The 20,000-nt window shown below is 46.2% G+C and overlaps 1 protein-coding gene across 2 annotated transcripts in view; it reads left to right on the top strand.

The window, feature by feature from the left end:
• Positions 1-20,000, top strand: part of LOC128700629 (uncharacterized) — a 343,321-nt gene that overhangs the window by 256,973 nt on the left and 66,348 nt on the right. For both annotated transcript variants that reach the window (XM_070097051.1, XM_070097050.1), the window contains exons 6-7: positions 3,711-3,865; positions 9,116-9,257. In XM_070097051.1, coding sequence (XP_069953152.1) covers positions 3,711-3,865; positions 9,116-9,257 — 297 coding nt within the window. The remainder of the gene's footprint in view (positions 1-3,710; positions 3,866-9,115; positions 9,258-20,000) is intronic.

Below are 20,000 nucleotides of genomic sequence, written 5' to 3'. Positions count from 1 at the left end.
ACCCAGACACAGGAGGAAGGGCAAACACACCCCACAGAATCTCCCACCAACAGACCCCACCCGCGACATTCCCAACGCAACTGAGCAACCTATACTCCAACCCACTCACTGTTCCCTCTGCCACCAACCCCCATATCACAAACCTCACCCCAACAGCTGTCCCTTATGGGCATTCTGACCCCACCCCCATCAACACATACCCCACCTACACCACAGCCCCATATAGGCCCCCACCAAGGCTCTCCCTCCCCCAACCCCAATATACTTGCACGACCACAATGATAGAAAAGAAACTAAAGGTTTGGTACACAAACGCGGATGGAATAACGAATAAACATGAGGAGTGGAATGAAAGAATCAGTGAAAAATCCCCAGACATCATAGCAGTCACAGAAACAAAACTCGCTGAGATAATAACAGACACAATCTTCCCAACAGGATATCAGATCCTGAGGAAAGATAGAAGGAGTAGAGGGGGAGGAGGGGTTGCACTGCTCATAAAACACCAATGGGGATTTGAGGAAATGGAAGGCATGGACATGATTGGAGAAAGAGACTACATTGTAGGTACAATTCAGTCCGGAGAACATAAAGTAGTCATTGGAGTGATGTATAACCCACCACAGAACTGCAGGAGGCCAAGAGAGGAGTACGAAGAAAACAACAGGGTGATGGTGGACACACTGGCTGAGGTGGCAAGAAGAGCTCACTCGAGCAGAGCAAAGTTACTGGTAATGGGCGATTTCAACCACAGGGAGATCGACTGGGAAAACCTGGAGCCACATGGGGGTCCCGAAACATGGAGAGCCAAGATGATGGATGTGGTACTTGAAAACCTCATGCATCAACATGTCAGGGACACAACCAGAGAGAGAGGGGAGGACGAGCCAGCAAGACTGGATCTTGTGTTCACCCTGAGCAGTTCAGACATCGAGGACATCACTTACGAGAGGCCCCTTGGAGCTAGCGATCATGTGGTTCTGAGTTTTGACTATATAGTAGAGTTACAAGTGGAGAAGGTAACAGGAACGGAAGGGGACAGGCCAAACTATAAAAGGGGGGACTACACAGGTATGAGAAACTTCCTGCAGGAGGTTCAGTGGGACAGAGAAATGGTAGGAAAATCAGTAAACGAGATGATGGAATATGTGGCAACAAAGTGCAAGGAGGCAGAGGAAAGTTTTGTTCCCAAGGGAAACAGAAATAATAGGAAGACCAAGACGAGTCCTTGGTTTACCCGAAGGTGTAGGGAGGCAAAAACTAAGTGCAACAGAGAATGGAAAAGGTACAGGAGGCATAGGACCCAGGAAAACAAGGAGATTAGTAGAAGAGCCAGAAACGAGTATGCGCAGATAAGGAGGGAGGCCCAGCGACAGTATGAAAACGACATAGCATCGAAAGTCAAATCTGACCCGAAACTGCTGTATAGCCACATTAGGAAGAAGACAACAGTCAAGGACCAGGTGATAAGGCTGAGGAAAGAAGGTGGAGAACTCACAAGAAACGATCAAGAGGTATGTGAGGAGCTCAACACGAGATTTAAGGAAGTATTTACAGTAGAGACAGGAAGGACTCTGGGGGGACAGACCAGATGGGGACACCAACAAGGAATACACCAACAAGTGTTGGACGACATACATACAGATGAGGAGGAGGTGAAGAAACTGCTAAGGGACATCGATACCTCAAAGGCAATGGGACCAGACAACATCTCTCCATGGGTCCTTAGAGAGGGAGCAGATATGTTGTGCGTACCACTTACCACAATCTTCAACACATCCCTGGAAACTGGGCAACTACCTGAGGTATGGAAGACAGCAAATGTAGTTCCCATTTTCAAAAAAGGAGACAGAAAAGAGGCACTAAACTATAGACCTGTGTCATTGACGTGTATAGTATGCAAAATTATGGAGAAGATTATCAGGAGGAGAGTGGTGGAGCACCTGGAACGGAACAGGAGTATAAATGCCAACCAGCACGGAGTCACGGAAGGCAAATCCTGTGTCACAAACCTTCTGGAGTTTTATGATAAAATAACAGAAGTAAGACAAGAGAGAGAGGGGTGGGTTGATTGCATCTTCTTGGACTGCAAGAAGGCCTTTGACACAGTTCCTCACAAGAGATTAGTGCAGAAGCTAGAGCATCAGGCGCATATAACAGGAAGGGCACTGCAATGGATCAGAGAATACCTGACAGGGAGGCAACAACGAGTCATGGTACGTAATGATGTATCACAGTGGGCACCTGTGACGAGCGGGGTCCCACAGGGGTCGGTCCTAGGACCAGTGCTATTTTTGGTATATGTGAACGACATGACGGAAGGGTTAGACTCAGAAGTGTCCCTGTTTGCAGATGATGTGAAGTTAATGAGGAGAATTAAATCTGATGAGGACCAGGCAGGACTTCAAAGAGACCTGGACAGACTGGACACCTGGTCCAGCAAATGGCTTCTCGAATTTAATCCTGCCAAATGCAAAGTCATGAAGATAGGGGAAGGGCACAGAAGACCACAGACAGAGTATAGGCTAGGTGGCCAAAGACTGCAAACCTCACTCAAGGAGAAAGATCTTGGGGTGAGTATAACACCGAGGATGTCTCCGGAAGCACACATCAATCAGATAACTGCTGCAGCATATGGGCGCCTGGCAAACCTGAGAACAGCATTCCGACACCTTAGTAAGGAATCATTCAAGACACTGTACACCGTGTATGTCAGGCCCATACTGGAGTATGCAGTACCTGTTTGGAACCCGCACTTGATAAAGCACGTCAAGAAACTAGAGAAAGTACAAAGGTTTGCAACAAGGTTAGTTTCAGAGCTAAGGGGAATGTCCTATGAAGAAAGATTAAGGGAAATCGGCCTGACGACACTGGAGGACAGGAGGGTCAGGGGAGACATGATAACGACATATAAAATACTGCGTGGAATAGACAAGGTGGACAAGGACAGGATGTTCCAGGGAGGGGACACAGAAACAAGAGGCCACAATTGGAAGTTGAAGACACAAATGAGTCAGAGAGATAGTAGGAAGTATTTCTTCAGTCATAGAGTTGTAAGGCAGTGGAATAGCCTAGAAAATGACGTAGTGGAGGCAGGAACCATACACAGTTTTAAGACGAGGTTTGATAAAGCTCATGGAGCGGGGAGAGATAGGGTCTAGTAGCAACCGGTGAAGAGGCGGGGCCAGGAGCTAGGACTCGACCCCTGCAACCACAAATAGGTGAGTACAAATAGGTGAGTACACATACACTCATACACATACACACACACATACACACACACATACACACACACACACACACACACACACACATACACACACACACATACACATACACACACACACATACACACACACACACACACACACACACACACACACACACACACACACACACACACACACACACACACACACACACACACACACACACACACACACACACACACACACACACACACACACACACACACACACACACACACACACACACACACTGATGTAGTGGAGACAGAAGCCATATATACCTTTAAGATAAGATACGATAAAGCTCATGGAGCAGGGAGAGAGTGGACCTAGTAGCGACCAGCGAAGAGGCTGGGACAGGAGCTGTGAATCGACCCCTGTAATCATAAATGAGTACAAATAGGTGAGTACACACATACACACACTGCCATACCTTCATGATCTCTGTATCTCTCCCACCAGTGCCGCCCCTGAGCGTGGAGATCCAACCTCCCAAATCGTTGCCTCTTAGAGAAGGTGAGCAGCAGGAAATAGTGTGTGTGGTGGTAGGTGCCAGGCCACCACCTACCATCACCTGGTGGAGTGGCTACCAGCGTGTCCTGCAAGCAACACTCACGGTAAGTGCCACACTATTCATGAGTGCCACCCTCACCGTAAGTGCCAGGGACATGTCCTTGATTAGGACGCTAGTAAAACAGTAACAACGGTGAGTTGAGTCCGTGCGAGCCGTTCACAGGAGGGAAGCAATGGAGGCTTGTTCCACCGTCTCTTTAACACCAGACAAACACTGCTCTGAGGTCAATACCACCGTCCTGACGCCGTCCATGACACTACTCACATTCATTGCCGGTAAAGTACACGGTGCGTGCTTTCCAAGGACCCAGGTCATTCATTTCCTCTAAGGAGGTCCGTACTTTCCACGGATGAAGTCAGAAATTTCCACGGATAAGGTTAATACTTTCCACGGACGAGGCGAGTACTTTCCACGAACGAGATGAACACTTTACACACTTAATGTCAGTACATATGTCCTTCGTTCCCTCATCATTCCACCACCACTTACAAATCAGAGAGCAAAAACTTTTGTAAAAAAAATTCAGAAATATGTACTGTGTGGTAACGTCTGTCTCTGCCCGGCCAGACGGTGGATCAAGCCTTCACTCCTTGTGCTCACTCACTTTCATATTGTAACTTGAGCACTTGTGAACACTCACAGGGGGAAGAAATGTCTCACTCACTTGGTCTCCTTTACATTGTGGGAACACCAGCAGTGTGCTGCTACACTGCTCTGTATGACACACTGTGGGAACACCAGCAGTGTGCTGCTACACTGCTCTGTATGACACACTGTGGGAACACCAGCAGTGTGCTGCTACACTGCTCTGTATGATACACTGTGGGGAACACCAGCAGTGTGCTGCTACACTGCTCTGTATGACACACTGTGGGAACACCAGCAGTGTGCTGCTACACTGCTCTGTATGATACACTGTGGGAACACCAGCAGTGTGCTGCTACACTGCTCTGTATGATACACTGTGGGGAACACCAGCAGTGTGCTGCTACACTGCTCTGTATGATACACTGTGGGGAACACCAGCAGTGTGCTGCTACACTTCTCTGTATGAGACACTGTGGGAACACCAGCAATGTGCTGCTACACTGCTCTGTATGACACACTGTGGGGAACACCAGCAGTGTGCTGCTACACTGCTCTGTATGATACACTGTGGGGAACACCAGCAGTGTGCTGCTACACTGCTCTGTGTGGTAGTTACACAGTGGGAACACCAACAGTGTGCTGCTACACTGCTCTGTGTGGTAGTTACACAGTGGGAAGGAAGTGTGCCGATACATTATTCTGTATGATTCACATAGTGTGAACAGTGGCGTCCTACTACTATATAATAGTTACTTTAGAAGGACAAAAGGTAGGGTAGGTGTATCTTGCTGTAATCTGACATTACACACAGTGTGTTATATTCATCATTACACACGGTGTGTTATATTCATCATTACACACGGTGTGTTATATTCATCATTACACACAGTGTGTTATATTCATCATTACACACGGTGTGTTATATTCATCATTACACACGGTGTGTTATATTCATCATTACACACGGTGTGTTATATTCATCATTACACACGGTGTGTTATATTCATCATTACACACGGTGTGTTATATTCATCATTACACACGGTGTGTTATATTCATTACACACGGTGTGTTATATTCATCATTACACACGGTGTGTTATATTCATCATTACACACGGTGTGTTATATTCATTACACACGGTGTGTTATATTCATCATTACACACAGTGTGTTATATTCATCATTACACACGGTGTGTTATATTCATCATTACACACGGTGTGTTATATTCATCATTACACACGGTGTGTTATATTCATCATTACACACGGTGTGTTATATTCATCATTACACACGGTGGGTTATATTCATCATTACACACAGTGTGTTATATTCATCATTACACACAGTGTGTTATAATCATCATTACACACGGTGGGTTATATTCATCATTACACACGGTGGGTTATATTCATCATTACACACAGTGTGTTATATTCATCATTACACACAGTGTGTTATATTCATCATTACACACGGTGGGTTATATTCATCATTACACACAGTGTATTATATTCATCATTACACACACTGTGTTATATTCATCATTACACACGGTGGGTTATATTCATCATTACACACAGTGTGTTATATTCATCATTACACACGGTGTGTTATATTCATCATTACACACGGTGTGTTATATTCATCATTACACACGGTGGGTTATATTCATCATTACACACGGTGGGTTATATTCATCATTACACACGGTGGGTTATATTCATCATTACACACGGTGTGTTATATTCATCATTACACACGGTGTGTTATATTCATCATTACACACGGTGTGTTATATTCATCATTACACACAGTGTGTTATATTCATCATTACACACGGTGTGTTATATTCATCATTACACACGGTGTGTTATATTCATCATTACACACGGTGTGTTATATTCATCATTACACACGGTGTGTTATATTCATCATTACACACAGTGTGTTATATTCATCATTACACACAGTGTGTTATATTCATCATTACACACGGTGTGTTATATTCATCATTACACACGGTGTGTTATATTCATCATTACACACGGTGTGTTATATTCATCATTACACACGGTGGGTTATATTCATCATTACACACGGTGTGTTATATTCATCATTACACACGGTGTGTTATATTCATCATTACACACGGTGTGTTATATTCATCATTACACACAGTGTGTTATATTCATCATTACACACGGTGGGTTATATTCATCATTACACACAGTGTGTTATATTCATCATTACACACAGTGTGTTATAATCATCATTACACACGGTGGGTTATATTCATCATTACACACGGTGGGTTATATTCATCATTACACACAGTGTGTTATATTCATCATTACACACAGTGTTATATTCATCATTACACACGGTGGGTTATATTCATCATTACACACGGTGTGTTATATTCATCATTACACACAGTGTGTTATATTCATCATTACACACGGTGGGTTATATTCATCATTACACACAGTGTGTTATATTCATCATTACACACGGTGTGTTATATTCATCATTACACACGGTGGGTTATATTCATCATTACACACGGTGGGTTATATTCATCATTACACACGGTGTGTTATATTCATCATTACACACGGTGGGTTATATTCATCAAGTGTTAAAATGTGTTGGTTTGAGCTGGGAGACTCTGTAGAGTCATGAGGATGTCGTCAAACATTACTCTGCGAGTTCAGTCGCTACGGTAACTTGTGTTGTGATACCTGTGTTGTGAGGCTGGTGTTGTGATACCTGTGTTGTGAGGCTGGTGTTGTGATACCTGTGTTGTGAGGCTGGTGTTGTGATACCTGTGTTGTGAGGCTGGTGTTGTGATACCTGTGTTGTGAGGCTGGTGTTGTGATACCTGTGTTGTGAGGCTGGTGTTGTGATACCTGTGTTGTGAGGCTGATGTTGTGATACCTGTGTTGTGAGGCTGGTGTTGTGATACCTGTGTTGTGAGGCTGGTGTTGTGATACCTGTGTTGTGAGGCTGGTGTTGTGATACCTGTGTTGTGAGGCTGGTGTTGTGATACCTGTGTTGTGAGGCTGGTGTTGTGATACCTGTGTTGTGAGGCTGGTGTTGTGATACCTGTGTTGTGAGGCTGGTGTTGTGATACCTGTGTTGTGAGGCTGGTGTTGTGATACCTGTGTTGTGAGGCTGGTGTTGTGATACCTGTGTTGTGAGGCTGGTGTTGTGATACCTGTGTTGTGAGGCTGGTGTTGTGATACCTGTGTTGTGAGGCTGGTGTTGTGATACCTGTGTTGTGAGGCTGGTGTTGTGATACCTGTGTTGTGAGGCTGGTGTTGTGATACCTGTGTTGTGAGGCTGGTGTTGTGATACCTGTGTTGTGAGGCTGGTGTTGTGATACCTGTGTTGTGAGGCTGGTGTTGTGATACCTGTGTTGTGAGGCTGGTGTTGTGATACCTGTGTTGTGAGGCTGGTGTTGTGAGGCTGGTGTTGTGAGGCTGGTGTTGTGATACCTGCGTTGTGAGGCTGGTGTTGTGATACCTGTGTTGTGAGGCTGGTGTTGTGATACCTGTGTTGTGAGGCTGGTGTTGTGATACCTGTGTTGTGAGGCTGGTGTTGTGATACCTGTGTTGTGAGGCTGGTGTTGTGATACCTGTGTTGTGAGGCTGGTGTTGTGATACCTGTGTTGTGAGGCTGGTGTTGTGATACCTGTGTTGTGAGGCTAGTGTTGTGATACCTGTGTTGTGAGGCTGGTGTTATCATACCTGACTCACGAAATCGTAATGACACGATTGCAAACAAACCATACCCCGGCCGGGATTGAACCCGCGGTCATAGTCTCAAAACTCAGCCCGTCGCGTTAGCCACTAGACCAGCTAGCCACAATAAGATTCGTCCAACTAGGTGTATTTCTACACCATAGGAAGGTTAGCACAGGCATCACTGTGACCACAAATGCAAGTTTTTACAGACGAATCTCCAGCTAGCATGGCCGTGACGAACTCTAGCTCAAGTCCCTTCACTGCCGTCAACATGACTCACGAAATCGTAATGACACGATTGCAAACAAACCATACCCCGGCCGGGATTGAACCCGCGGTCATAGAGTCTCAAAACTCCGGCCACGCTAGCTGGAGATTCGTCTGTAAAAACTTGCATTTGTGGTCACAGTGGTGCCTGTGCTAACCTTCCTATGGTGTAGAAATATACTTAGTTGGACGAATCTTATTGTGGCTAGCTGGTCTAGTGGCTAACGCGACGGGCTGGAGTTTTGAGACTCTATGACCGCGGGTTCAATCCCGGCCGGGGTATGGCTTGTGATACCTGTGTTGTGAGGCTGGTGTTGTGATACCTGTGTTGTGAGGCTGGTGTTGTGATACCTGTGTTGTGAGGCTGGTGTTGTGATACCTGTGTTGTGAGGCTGGTGTTGTGAGGCTGGTGTTGTGATACCTGTGTTGTGAGGCTTGTGTTGTGATACCTGTGTTGTGAGGCTGGTGTTGTGATACCTGTGTTGTGAGGCTGGTGTTGTGATACCTGTGTTGTGAGGCTGGTGTTGATACATGTGTTTTGAGGCTGGTGCTGTGATACGGGTGTTGTGAGGCTGGTGTTGTGATACGTGTGTTGTGAGGCTGGTGCTGTAAGGCATGTGTTGTGGGACTTATGTTGTGTGTACACAGATAATTTCACTCAGACGTGTGTGTGTGTGTGTTGTACAGACGTCAGCAGACGGTAACATGACTACCAGCAGTGTGGTGTTGACGCCGCGCCCGGAGCACAATGGTTCCTTCCTGCGCTGTGTGGCGGAGACACACGCTGCTCCTGCTTCCCTGGACGATACCTGGTACCTTGTGGTGCACTGTGAGTACTTTCGTAGTCTGGTCTCAACCTCTGTAGCGCTCTTTGTACCCCTGTAGTATTGCCTGTACCTCTGTAGTGCTCTTTGTACCTTTGTAGTGCTGTCTTTACCCGTGTACTGCTGCCTGTACCTCTGTAGTGCTGTTTGTACCCCTGTAGTGCTGCCTGTAACTCTGTAGTGTTGTGTTTACTTCTGTAGCGCTGTCTGTACCCCCGTAGTGCTGTCGGTACCCGTGTAGTGCTGCCTGTACCTCTGTAGTGCTGTTTGTACCCCTGTAGTGCTGTTTGTACCCCTGTAGTGCTGCCTGTACCTCTGTAGTGCTCTTTGTACCTTTGTAGTGCTGTCTTTACCCGTGTACTGCTGCCTGTACCTCTGTAGTGCTGTTTGTACCCCTGTAGTGCTGCCTGTAACTCTGTAGTGTTGTGTTTACTTCTGTAGCGCTGTCTGTACCCCCGTAGTGCTGTCGGTACCCGTGTAGTGCTGCCTGTACCTCTGTAGTGCTGTTTGTACCCCTGTAGTGCTGTTTGTACCCCTGTAGTGCTGCCTGTAACTCTGTAGTGCTTATAAATGGGGGTTGTTTGGTAGCTGTAGAGCGGGTAGTTAAATGATATACTTCTTCGGAGGCTTCTTAGTTTATTGACAAGTAGTGGTGGGTTACACAGGCTTGTGTGTTTGTGCCCATGGCCCGGGCAGGGCCATGCCCACGAGAGAGAGCTGGGAGTACTTGTGTCTTGATGCCAGGCCGCTGTGTGAGTGAGAGTGAGGCAAGTCTGGGCATACTGAAGTGGCAAGGCCTATAGATGGCAGCACCTGAGTGGCGCGAAATATGAACTAAGCTGGCAGACAGCATGGGCTGTCTGTGCAGACAGTACAGGCTGTCTACATACGCTCGGCCACCTACCGCGCGTCGTCCCGACGCGACAATACTGGTAGTAAAAGAAACTCGGTCTCTCTCTCGTAGGAACAGGGCACAGAACACAAAATAAAAACATATATATACATATGGACATGGAAAAAAAAACTTCCTACAGGGAGGGAAGAAAAAAACATGTGGGGGGTGCTAAACATCGTGGTCATAGGCAGTGAGCGTCGATGGGCATCACTGCACGCCTTCCTGCGTCTGGACAGATACTGCAACACGGGAGACATCGCTGCGGCTGAGCTGTGACGTAACAGGGTACGGTCTCCTCTGGAACGGTGAAGCAGACATCGTAGGAGTCGCTGCAGGTTTTCACTCAACCTGGGGCACGACATGCTGGTGCCCTCGAGTGAGGCGTCGACAAAACTCGGCAACTGGGCAGGACTTCTGGCAAGCGACTCAGGACACTTCTTGACTGGTACTGTCGCTGGGCTGTCACTGCCGGCGAGCGTGGAGCGAGTCGTGGCAGAGACGACTGGGCGAAACATCTGGGAGTCGTAACATCATACACCAGACTGCAGTGAGCGAGCTAGCAGTCAAAGTGACATCTTCTATGTGCAGGCTGCTCACTGAAGCTTGTGACAGGAGGCTGACACAGCGCCTGCCGACAGGGCTGGCTGCGGCTTGACGAGTATCATCTCTCGACAGTTGGAGTTATAGCAGAGGTTAGCCTAAGCGTCCCCAGACTTGTTTCTCTACATATAACTGCACTCTGACGGTCTGGAGGTGAAGTGAAACAAATCTCGATGGGAATCGTAGCAGGTACGATTCTGCAGAACATCACGAGCGACGAGCATAAAAGCTTTCTGTACAAGGGGGCTCATACGCTCAGGGCTGAGAAATCAGCTGTCAAACACTGGTCAGGCGGGTGACTAACACAGTGGTGCTACTCAGGTCTGGCTGGGCCAGACCTCACTGGACACACGAAACTTTAAAAACACACCGCTGTACATACGGTACAACATGGCTTAACTAGCAAATGATGCTTTTCTGTTCACAAAACTGACACTAAGACATACTAAAATGTGAGAACACTGACTAAGAGGAATTAACACACGACATATATTTTCTCTCAATCTTCTCGACAATACTGAAATAATTACTAGAACACTCGATGTGACATCATGTGATGTCAGGCGTGATGTCGCAAGGTGACGTCGGCAGCAGTGACGTCAACAGACATCTCGAGGTGACGTCAGGCAGACATCGTGAGGTGACGTCAGCAGACATCTCGAGGTGACGTCAGCAGACATCGTGAGGTGACGTCAGCAGACATCGTGACGTGACGTCAGTAGACATCGTGAGGTGACGTCAGGAGACATCGTGAGGTGACGTCATGAAGTCGGGCAGCATCGTGGGTGGCGTCGATGTGATGCGGGCAGCAGACCACAGCATGAGGCCTTGGGACATCTGGTAACTCACGTGGCTTTGTAGGTCTACGTGACATCGGCCACACCCACGTGACGTCGTAATCCACGTAGCTTCGAGTGGCCTCGGGCACTCGGATACACAGCACTGGCAAAGAATTCACACGAAAAACAGCAGAAAACACAGCAGAGGGAGTGGGCAGTGGTGAGTGGTGTATGGTAGGCTAGCGGCGAGGAGCGTGCGTGTGTATGGCAGGGCGGGCATGGGCAAGGTGAGGAACAGCCACTTCCTCTCCTCTCCTCCCCCACCCACAAACACGTGGAGAAGCTCACACTGGACGCAGAAATCACCACAAAACTCACCTCTGGCTTGCTGAAACAGCTGTGCTGAGCTGAACAACAACAGCAACATACAAGTGACGCTGAACACGTGACTTGAGAAACAGCGTGGGACGCTGTGGCGTGGAGTCACTGGGACGCTGTAGCGTGGGGTCACTGTGACGCCACTCACAATTCTCGGAGAATTTCGATAAATTTCGGCTGGATCCTGCTTGTACCTGTGTCTGGATGCTCAAACGTGCAGACACGACATCAGGATAACTCGTTGAGAGACGGATGCTTCTTGTGTAGGGTGATGAAGTGAAGATGACTTCATACCTCTCCTTCCTCTCTCCAGGGTAAACACAACGCTGCGACCACCGCTGGTACCAATATAAATGGGGTTGTTTGGTAGGCTGTAGAGCGGTGTTAATGATATACTTCTTCGGAGGCTTCTTACTTTATTGACAAGTAGTGGTGGGTTACACAGGCTTGTGTGTTTGTGCCCATGGCCCGGGCAGGGCCATGCCCACGAGAGAGAGCTGGGAGTACTTGTGTCTTGATGCCAGGCCGCTGTGTGAGTGAGAGTGAGGCAAGTCTGGGCATACTGAAGTGGCAAGGCCTATAGATGGCAGCACCTGAGTGGCGCGAAATATGAACTAAGCTGGCAGACAGCATGGGCTGTCTGTGCAGACAGTACAGGCTGTCTACATACTGTCTGTACCTCTGTGGTGCTGTCTGTACCTCTGTGGTGCTGTCTGTACCCCTGTAGTGCTGTCTGTACCCCTGTAGTGCTGCCTGTACCTCTGTAGTGCTGTTTGTACCCCTGTAGTGCTGCCTGTAACTCTGTAGTGTTGTGTTTACTTCTGTAGCGCTGTCTGTACCCCCGTAGTGCTGTCTGTACCCGTGTAGTGCTGTCTGTACCTCTGTAGTGCTGTTTGTACCCGTGTAGTGCTGTCTGTACCCCCGTAGTGCTGTCTGTACCCGTGTACTGCTGCCTGTACCTCTGTAGCGCTGTCTGTACCCCCGTAGTGCTGTCTGTACCTCTGTAGTGCTGCCTGTACCTCTGTAGTGCTGTCTGTACCCGTGTAGTGCTGTCTGTACCCCTGTAGTGCTGCCTGTAACTCTGTAGTGTTGTGTGTACTTCTGTAGCGCTGTCTGTACCCCCGTAGTGCTGTCTGTACCCGTGTACTGCTGCCTGTACCTCTGTAGTGCTGTCTGTACCTCTGTAGTGCTGTCTGTACCTCTGTGGTGCTGTCTGTACCTCTGTGGTGATGTCTGTACCCCTGTAGTGCTGCATGTACCTCTGTAGTGCTGTCTGTACCTCTGTAGTGTTCTTTGTACCCCTGTAGTGCTTTCTGTACCCCTGTAGTGTTGCCTGTACGTCTGTAGGGCTGTCTGTAGCCCTGTGGTGCTGCCTGTACCCTTGTAGTGCTGTCTGTACTTCTGTAGTGTTTTTTGTACCCCTGTAGTGCTGCCTGTACCTCTGTAATGCTGCTTATACCTCTGTAGGGCTGTCTGTATCCATGTAGTGCTGCCTGTACCCCTGTAGTGCTGCCTGTACCTCTGTAGTGCTGCTTATACCTCTGTAGGGCTGTCTGTACCCATGTAGTGCTGCCTGTACCCATGTAATGCTGTCTGTACCCCTGTAGTGCTGTCTGTACCTCTGTAGTGCTGCCTGTACCCATGTAGTGCTGTCTGTACCCCTGTAGTGCTGCCTGTACCCCTGTAGTGCTGCCTGTACCCATGTAGTGCTGCCTGTACCCATGTAGTGCTGCCTGTACCCATGTAGTGCTGCCTGTACCCATGTAGTGCTGCCTGTACCCCTGTAGTGCTGCATGTACCTCTGTAGTGTTCTTATACCCCTGTAGTGCTGCCTGTACCCCTGTAGTGCTGCCTGTACCTCTGTAGTGTTCTTATACCCCTGTAGTGCTGCCTGTACCCCTGTAGTGCTGCCTGTACCTCTGTAGGGCTGTCTGTACCCATGTAGTGCTGCCTGTACCCATGTAGTGCTGCCTGTACCCCTGTAGTGCTGCCTGTACCTCTGTAGTGTTCTTATACCCCTGTAGTGCTGCCTGTACCTCTGTAGGGCTGCCTGTACCCATGTAGTGCTGTCTGTACCTCTGTAGTGTTCTTTATACCCCTGTAGTGCTGCCTGTACCCATGTAGTGCTGCCTGTACACATGTAGTGCTGCCTGTACCCATGTAGTGCTGTCTGTACCTCTGTAGTGTTCTTATACCCCTGTAGTGCTGCCTGTACCCATGTAGTGCTGCCTGTACCTCTGTAGTGCTCTTTGTGATTCTTCAGTGACTGCTTGAATAATAATATATAGTTGTAGAGTGTTCACACTGTCCTTGTATTGATAAAGTCACTGGATGGCGAAGCATCTACATATAAAGATACCTAGACGTTGCACACGTGTCTAATACTTCATCTCATCGGTATTGTATACTATTCCTATACAAGCATTGCATTGCACCAGCTATTTTTTTCTTTGGCTCCCTAGGCGATCTAATATTAAGTGCTGTTCCAGAAGGTAGGTACATTCTGAGTGAGCTTGTGATTTGCTAGTTCACTTTATTTTTGAAGAGTCTCTTGTTTACAGCAGGCTAGAGGAGACTCGAGTGCCTCACTTAGCTTACAGTTATGAGTGATGTCATTTATTATTCTCCGCTCCAGAATACGATCATGGATATAACCAGTTTGAGATATTGGCAGAAAACATGGCAAACTGTTGTAGCCTGTCCCATTAATTCCTTTGACAACATTGGCACCATTATCCCGTGCTATCAGATGAATTTAGGAAGCTGGTATGTTGAATCAGGGACGTAGTCAGTGGGAAGGAAGGAACCAGAACTGTCTCCCCCAGGGCCTGTGTCATCCAGAGTGTGCAACCTACGAATAGCGGCGCTCTGCAGTAAGCCTACTAGCCCATGCTGTGCTAATGAGACAAGTTGCAGTTTATTGCATTTCATCGAGACGTTTCGTTCACCGGTGGTTTAGAAAGACGCATGAGCAATCTCCAGGGCACATTAGAAAATCTTTCGGTCCTAGGATCTTGATTACTTCAAACATACAGAGGTACAGATACAGGTAGGTTCGCCGGGACGGGTCCTGGCCCGGGTCTTCTCCATGTAGTGACCCAGCAGTGGCTCCCAGTAGGGGAAGTGTCATCAGGTTTTCATGGAGACGGCGGGTGGCAGGGGATGAGCGGCAGCAACATCCTCTGGCTCTTGACTGCAGGATACACAAAGTGTGCTAAGTTTATAGGTTTATTGAAGCTATTCCTTGGGGAGCACTGAAAATAGGTTGGGCAGATATTTTTGTTAGTGAGTTTGTGGGATATGATAAGCACTACCTTGCATTGGCCATTAGGTCTGCTGCAGTTTTCCTACATTCTTATGTTCTTATGAGTCAGTAACCAGTTGAACTTATAATGATAGCACACTGAGTCACATGTGACTGTCCACTGTTTGTGTGAGTAGCTCACACAAATATGAGGTACAGTGCTTATTTGACTATTTTAAGCACATGTAGTATTAATATTTGAAAAGTGGTAGGTAAGACACATAGGCAACAGTTAGGCAACTTTATTCCGAAACGTTTCGCCTACACAGTAGGCTTCTTCAGTCGAATACAGAAAGTAGGCAGGAACAGTAGAGATGTGAAGACGATGTAATCAGTCCATCACCCTTAAAGTCGTAGAATTTTGAGGTTGTCAGTCCCTCGGCCGGGAGAAGTTCAGTTCCATAGTCAGGAACTATCTGAAGAACAAGCGACAGTGCGGAGACTTAAATACTGTCGGAAGGAGAGGTGCAGAGTAGTAGTAGTGAGAATGTAGCCACTGAGAGGTCAGGTCCCTCTCAGATCCAACAGTTCTCACTTGAAAGGGTTGTCTAAGGCGTTAGACAACCCTTTCAAGTGAGAACTGTTGGATCTGAGAGGGACCTGACCTCTCAGTGGCTACATTCTCACTACTACTACTACTCTGCACCTCTCCTTCCGACAGTATTTAAGTCTCCGCACTGTCGCTTGTTCTTCAGATAGTTCCTGACTATGGAACTGAACTTCTCCCGGCCGAGGGACTGACAACCTCAAAATTCTACGACTTTAAGGGTGATGGACTGATTACATCGTCTTCACATCTCTACTGTTCCTGCCTACTTTCTGTATTCGACTGAAGAAGCCTACTGTGTAGGCGAAACGTTTCGGAATAAAGTTGTCTAACTGTTGCCTATGTGTCTTACCTACCAACCTGTCGGTATTGTATACCATTTTGATGTTCAATATTTGAAAAGTGTTGGCTGGTATCGGCAAATTCTTCACCGATACCGATACTGTAGTCAGAGGCGTCGCTAGGATTGGTGTCACCCGGGGCGGCATCTCTGGTGTCACCCCCATGAAAGCCAAGGGCGGGGGATGGGGGGGGGAGTTAACTCCAGTTACGTCACTACTACATGACCAGTTACGTCACTACTACATGACCAGTTACGTCACTACTGCATGACCAGTTACGTCACTACTGCATGACCAGTTACGTCACTACTGCATGACCAGTTACGTCACTACTGCATGACCAGTTACGTCACTACTGCATGACCAGTTACGTCACTACTGCATGACCAGTTACGTCACTACTGCATGACCAGTTACGTCACTACTGCATGACCAGTAACTAACGTTTAAGGGCCATAAACTGAACAGGAGAATACTTCTCAACTTTATTAATTATAAATAATCGTAGTAATATTGAGGAAACATAAACTCAAATACCACTTTGAGTACAGCCAACTGATCCTATATTTATTCATCTTTAACAATGCCAAAATGAAAATAAATGGTATGAAATACCGACACAATGGAAACATAAACATATATGCAGTTTGATGTGATCCTTTATTGACAATGTTTCGCCTACACAGTGGGCTTTTTCAAGTCACAAATAGATCTACCTGGGGTGGAAGGTACGTGAGTATTTATAGTCAGGTTCAGAATGTTGAGGTCAGGTGGAGAATGCTGCATCTGATGATCTACCGGATGGGGTTATAGAGTCTAAAATCTTGGGTAGCTTGGCAGGGGTATTGGACAAGTTGTGAGCAGACCTTATGCAGTGTTCTATGTTCTTATGTGGGATAGCGACGAAGAAGTTTCTTGGAAAGTGGTTCAGCTATGTTATAGAAGCCATTGTTCTGGTTGAAATTGTTGGCTATAGAGATAAGCGATGATTCCAGGATTCTTCGGTATTGAGTGTTGTCTTCTGTGGCGATAAGTCTTGAGTTTCTGTAGTTAATTAAATGGTTGTGTGAATTGCGATGTTGTACACAGGCATTCCTTGTATCGGAGGAGAATGAGGTAATCAGTCCTTCAACCTTGAGTCGATGTGGTCAGTCCATCAATCTTGAATAGAATACGGCATATGGGCGGAGAAGCAGCTTATAAACCGTAGGCAGGAGAGGTGCAGCAGATGTAGGTGGTGTCACATTTGTTCAATGTGGAAGTAGGTCGTGCCCTAACCCTTGGGCACGACCTACTTCCACATTGAACAAATGTGACACCACCTGCATCTGCTGCACCTCTCCTGCCTACGGTTTATAAGCTGCTTCTCCGCCCATATGCCGTATTCTATTCAAGACTGATGGACTGACCACATTCCTTGTATCGTCAGTCCTGCTTGCGTATTGGTGTTCTGAAATACGTGTTTGGAGGTCTCTTGATGTTTCGCCCACGTATAATTTGTTGCAGTCATTACAAGGGATTATGTATACCCCTGCAGAGGATGGAGGCTTGTCCTGTCTACTACTGGTGATGTCCTTGATGGTCGTGGTTGTGAAGGTAGATACTTGGAATGAGGTATTGGAAAAGATGTTGGAAACATGTTTGGCAATGGAGTTGGTGGGGAGGACTATTTATTTATTTATTTATTTATAATTTGAGCACACTTACAGAGGTACAAAAAAAATACAGATAAGAGCAGCATGCCAAAGCCACTTATACTATGCATAGCATTACGGGCTGGCTTAAAATTAACTTAAGATTAACTAAGCAATGATGAAATCAGTGAAAAACATTAATGTAAACTGATTACTATAAAGCACAAGTGAGTATTACAAAGACAGGTCATATGGTTGCATGCATTGTTATAAATTCAGTAGAATGGAGTATTCTGTTAGGTAGTGTATTTAAAAAATAATAAAGTTAGATTGGGTTTTAGGTTTAACATTTATGTGATATAATTGTGAGAAACATTTAAGATATACAATTTATAAGGTTCAGTTATTCAGTATTTATTTGGTTTTGGGTGAGTAAGTGATCTTTGAGAAGAGACTTGAATTTATAAACAGGTAGTGTTTCTTTTATATTTACAGGTAATGAATTCCAGATTTTAGGGCCTTTTATGTGCATTGAGTTTTTGCATAGCGTGAGATGGACACGAGGAATATCAAAGAGTGATCTGTGCCTTGTGTTATGGTCATGTGTTCTGTTGAGGTTGGCAAGATGTTTGAGGGGAGGGTTAATATCAGAGTTGAGTGTTCTATGTATGTAATAGGTGCAGTAATAAGTATGGATGTTTTGTATGGTGAGTAGGTTGAGTGTATTGAATATTGGTGGAGTGTGCTGCCTGTAGTGAGAATTTGTTATTCTAACTGCAGCCTTTTGTTGGGTAATTAGTGGTCTGAGATGGTTACTTGTTGTTGAGCCCCATGCACAAATTCCATAGGTGAGATAGGGGTAAATAAGAGAGTGATATAGGGCCAGGAGGGCTGACTGTGGAGCATAGTACCGTATCTTCGATAGTATGCCTACAGTCTTGGAAATTTTCTTAGAAATTTGTTGTATATGTGTATGAAATTTGAGTCTATTATCAAGGTGGATTCCTAAGAATTTTCCCTCTGTTAGCTTTGTGATAGGTGATCCGTTTATCATTATGTTAAGAGGGACATCTGTAGCTCTGTTACCAAACTGAATGAAGTAGGTTTTGTCAATGTTTAGTGTAAGTTTGTTAGTACTCATCCAGGTAGATATTTTCTGTAATTCGGTATTTACAGTATTGGCTAGCGTGACTGGGCTCGGGTGGGAGAAGACGTATGTTGTGTCATCAGCAAATAGTGTGGGTTTGAGTAATTGAGAAGCATTTGGTAGGTCATTTATGTATAGGAGAAAGAGAAGAGGGCCAAGGACACTTCCCTGTGGGACACCAACTGTAATTGGTTGTGCAGAAGAGTTTGCCCCATTTGCGTACACATATTGGCTTCTGTTGCTGAGGTATGACTTGAGGTAGTTGAGGGAGTGCCCTCTTATACCATAGTGTGACAATTTTACGTGGAGCAAGTCATGGTCAACTGTATCAAAAGCTTTACGTAAGTCAATGAAGATCCCCAGTGGGACTTCTTTTTTCTCTATTGCAGTGTATATATGTTCTAGCATGTGTATAATAGCATCATTAGTATTTTTATTAGGCCTGAATCCAAATTGGCAGGGGTTGAGTATGTTTTGGGAGATAAGGTAGGAGTAGATTCGTTTATGAATTAATTTTTCGAAGATTTTTGAGAGAGGGTGTAAGTTGGATATTGGCCTATAGTTATTCAACTCTGTTTGGTCTCCTCCTTTGTGGATCGGGGTGACCCTTGCTATTTTGAGTACTGTAGGGAAGGTGGAGGATTCAATGGATTTGTTAAAGAGTGTTGCAATGATTGGTGATAGCACTTGTGACACTTTTTTGTATATAAAGGGTGGTAAGGTATTTAAATCTCCTGCCTTGTTTTTTAGTGCGTTGATAATAAGGGAGACTTCGTATGTATCTCTTCTCGGCAGTGTCTTCTCTGGGTGTGTTGAAGATGTTTAATGCCCCCCGTCTGCAGTCTCTGATGAAGTGACGAGGATAGTGGAGTTTAGAAAATACTTGTTCAATTATAGTGCATTCTTCCTCAAGGAACTCATTGCTGCAGATTCTGAGTGCGCGCAGGAAGAAGCCTATAATTACACCACGTTTAGTTTTGGTGTCGTGGTGAGCGTAGAAGTGGAGAAGATCGTTTTGGTTGGTGGGTTTTCGATAGACTTTAAAACGAAGTTCATGGTCAAATTTGCAGAGAAGAACATCAAGGAAAGGAATAGTGTTGTCGACTTCTTCTTCAAGTGTGAA

Source organism: Cherax quadricarinatus, chromosome 56 (genome assembly GCF_038502225.1).
Source record: "Cherax quadricarinatus isolate ZL_2023a chromosome 56, ASM3850222v1, whole genome shotgun sequence".
Classification (NCBI taxonomy): Eukaryota; Metazoa; Arthropoda; class Malacostraca; order Decapoda; family Parastacidae; genus Cherax; species Cherax quadricarinatus.
This window is presented reverse-complemented; position numbering and strand designations above follow the sequence as displayed.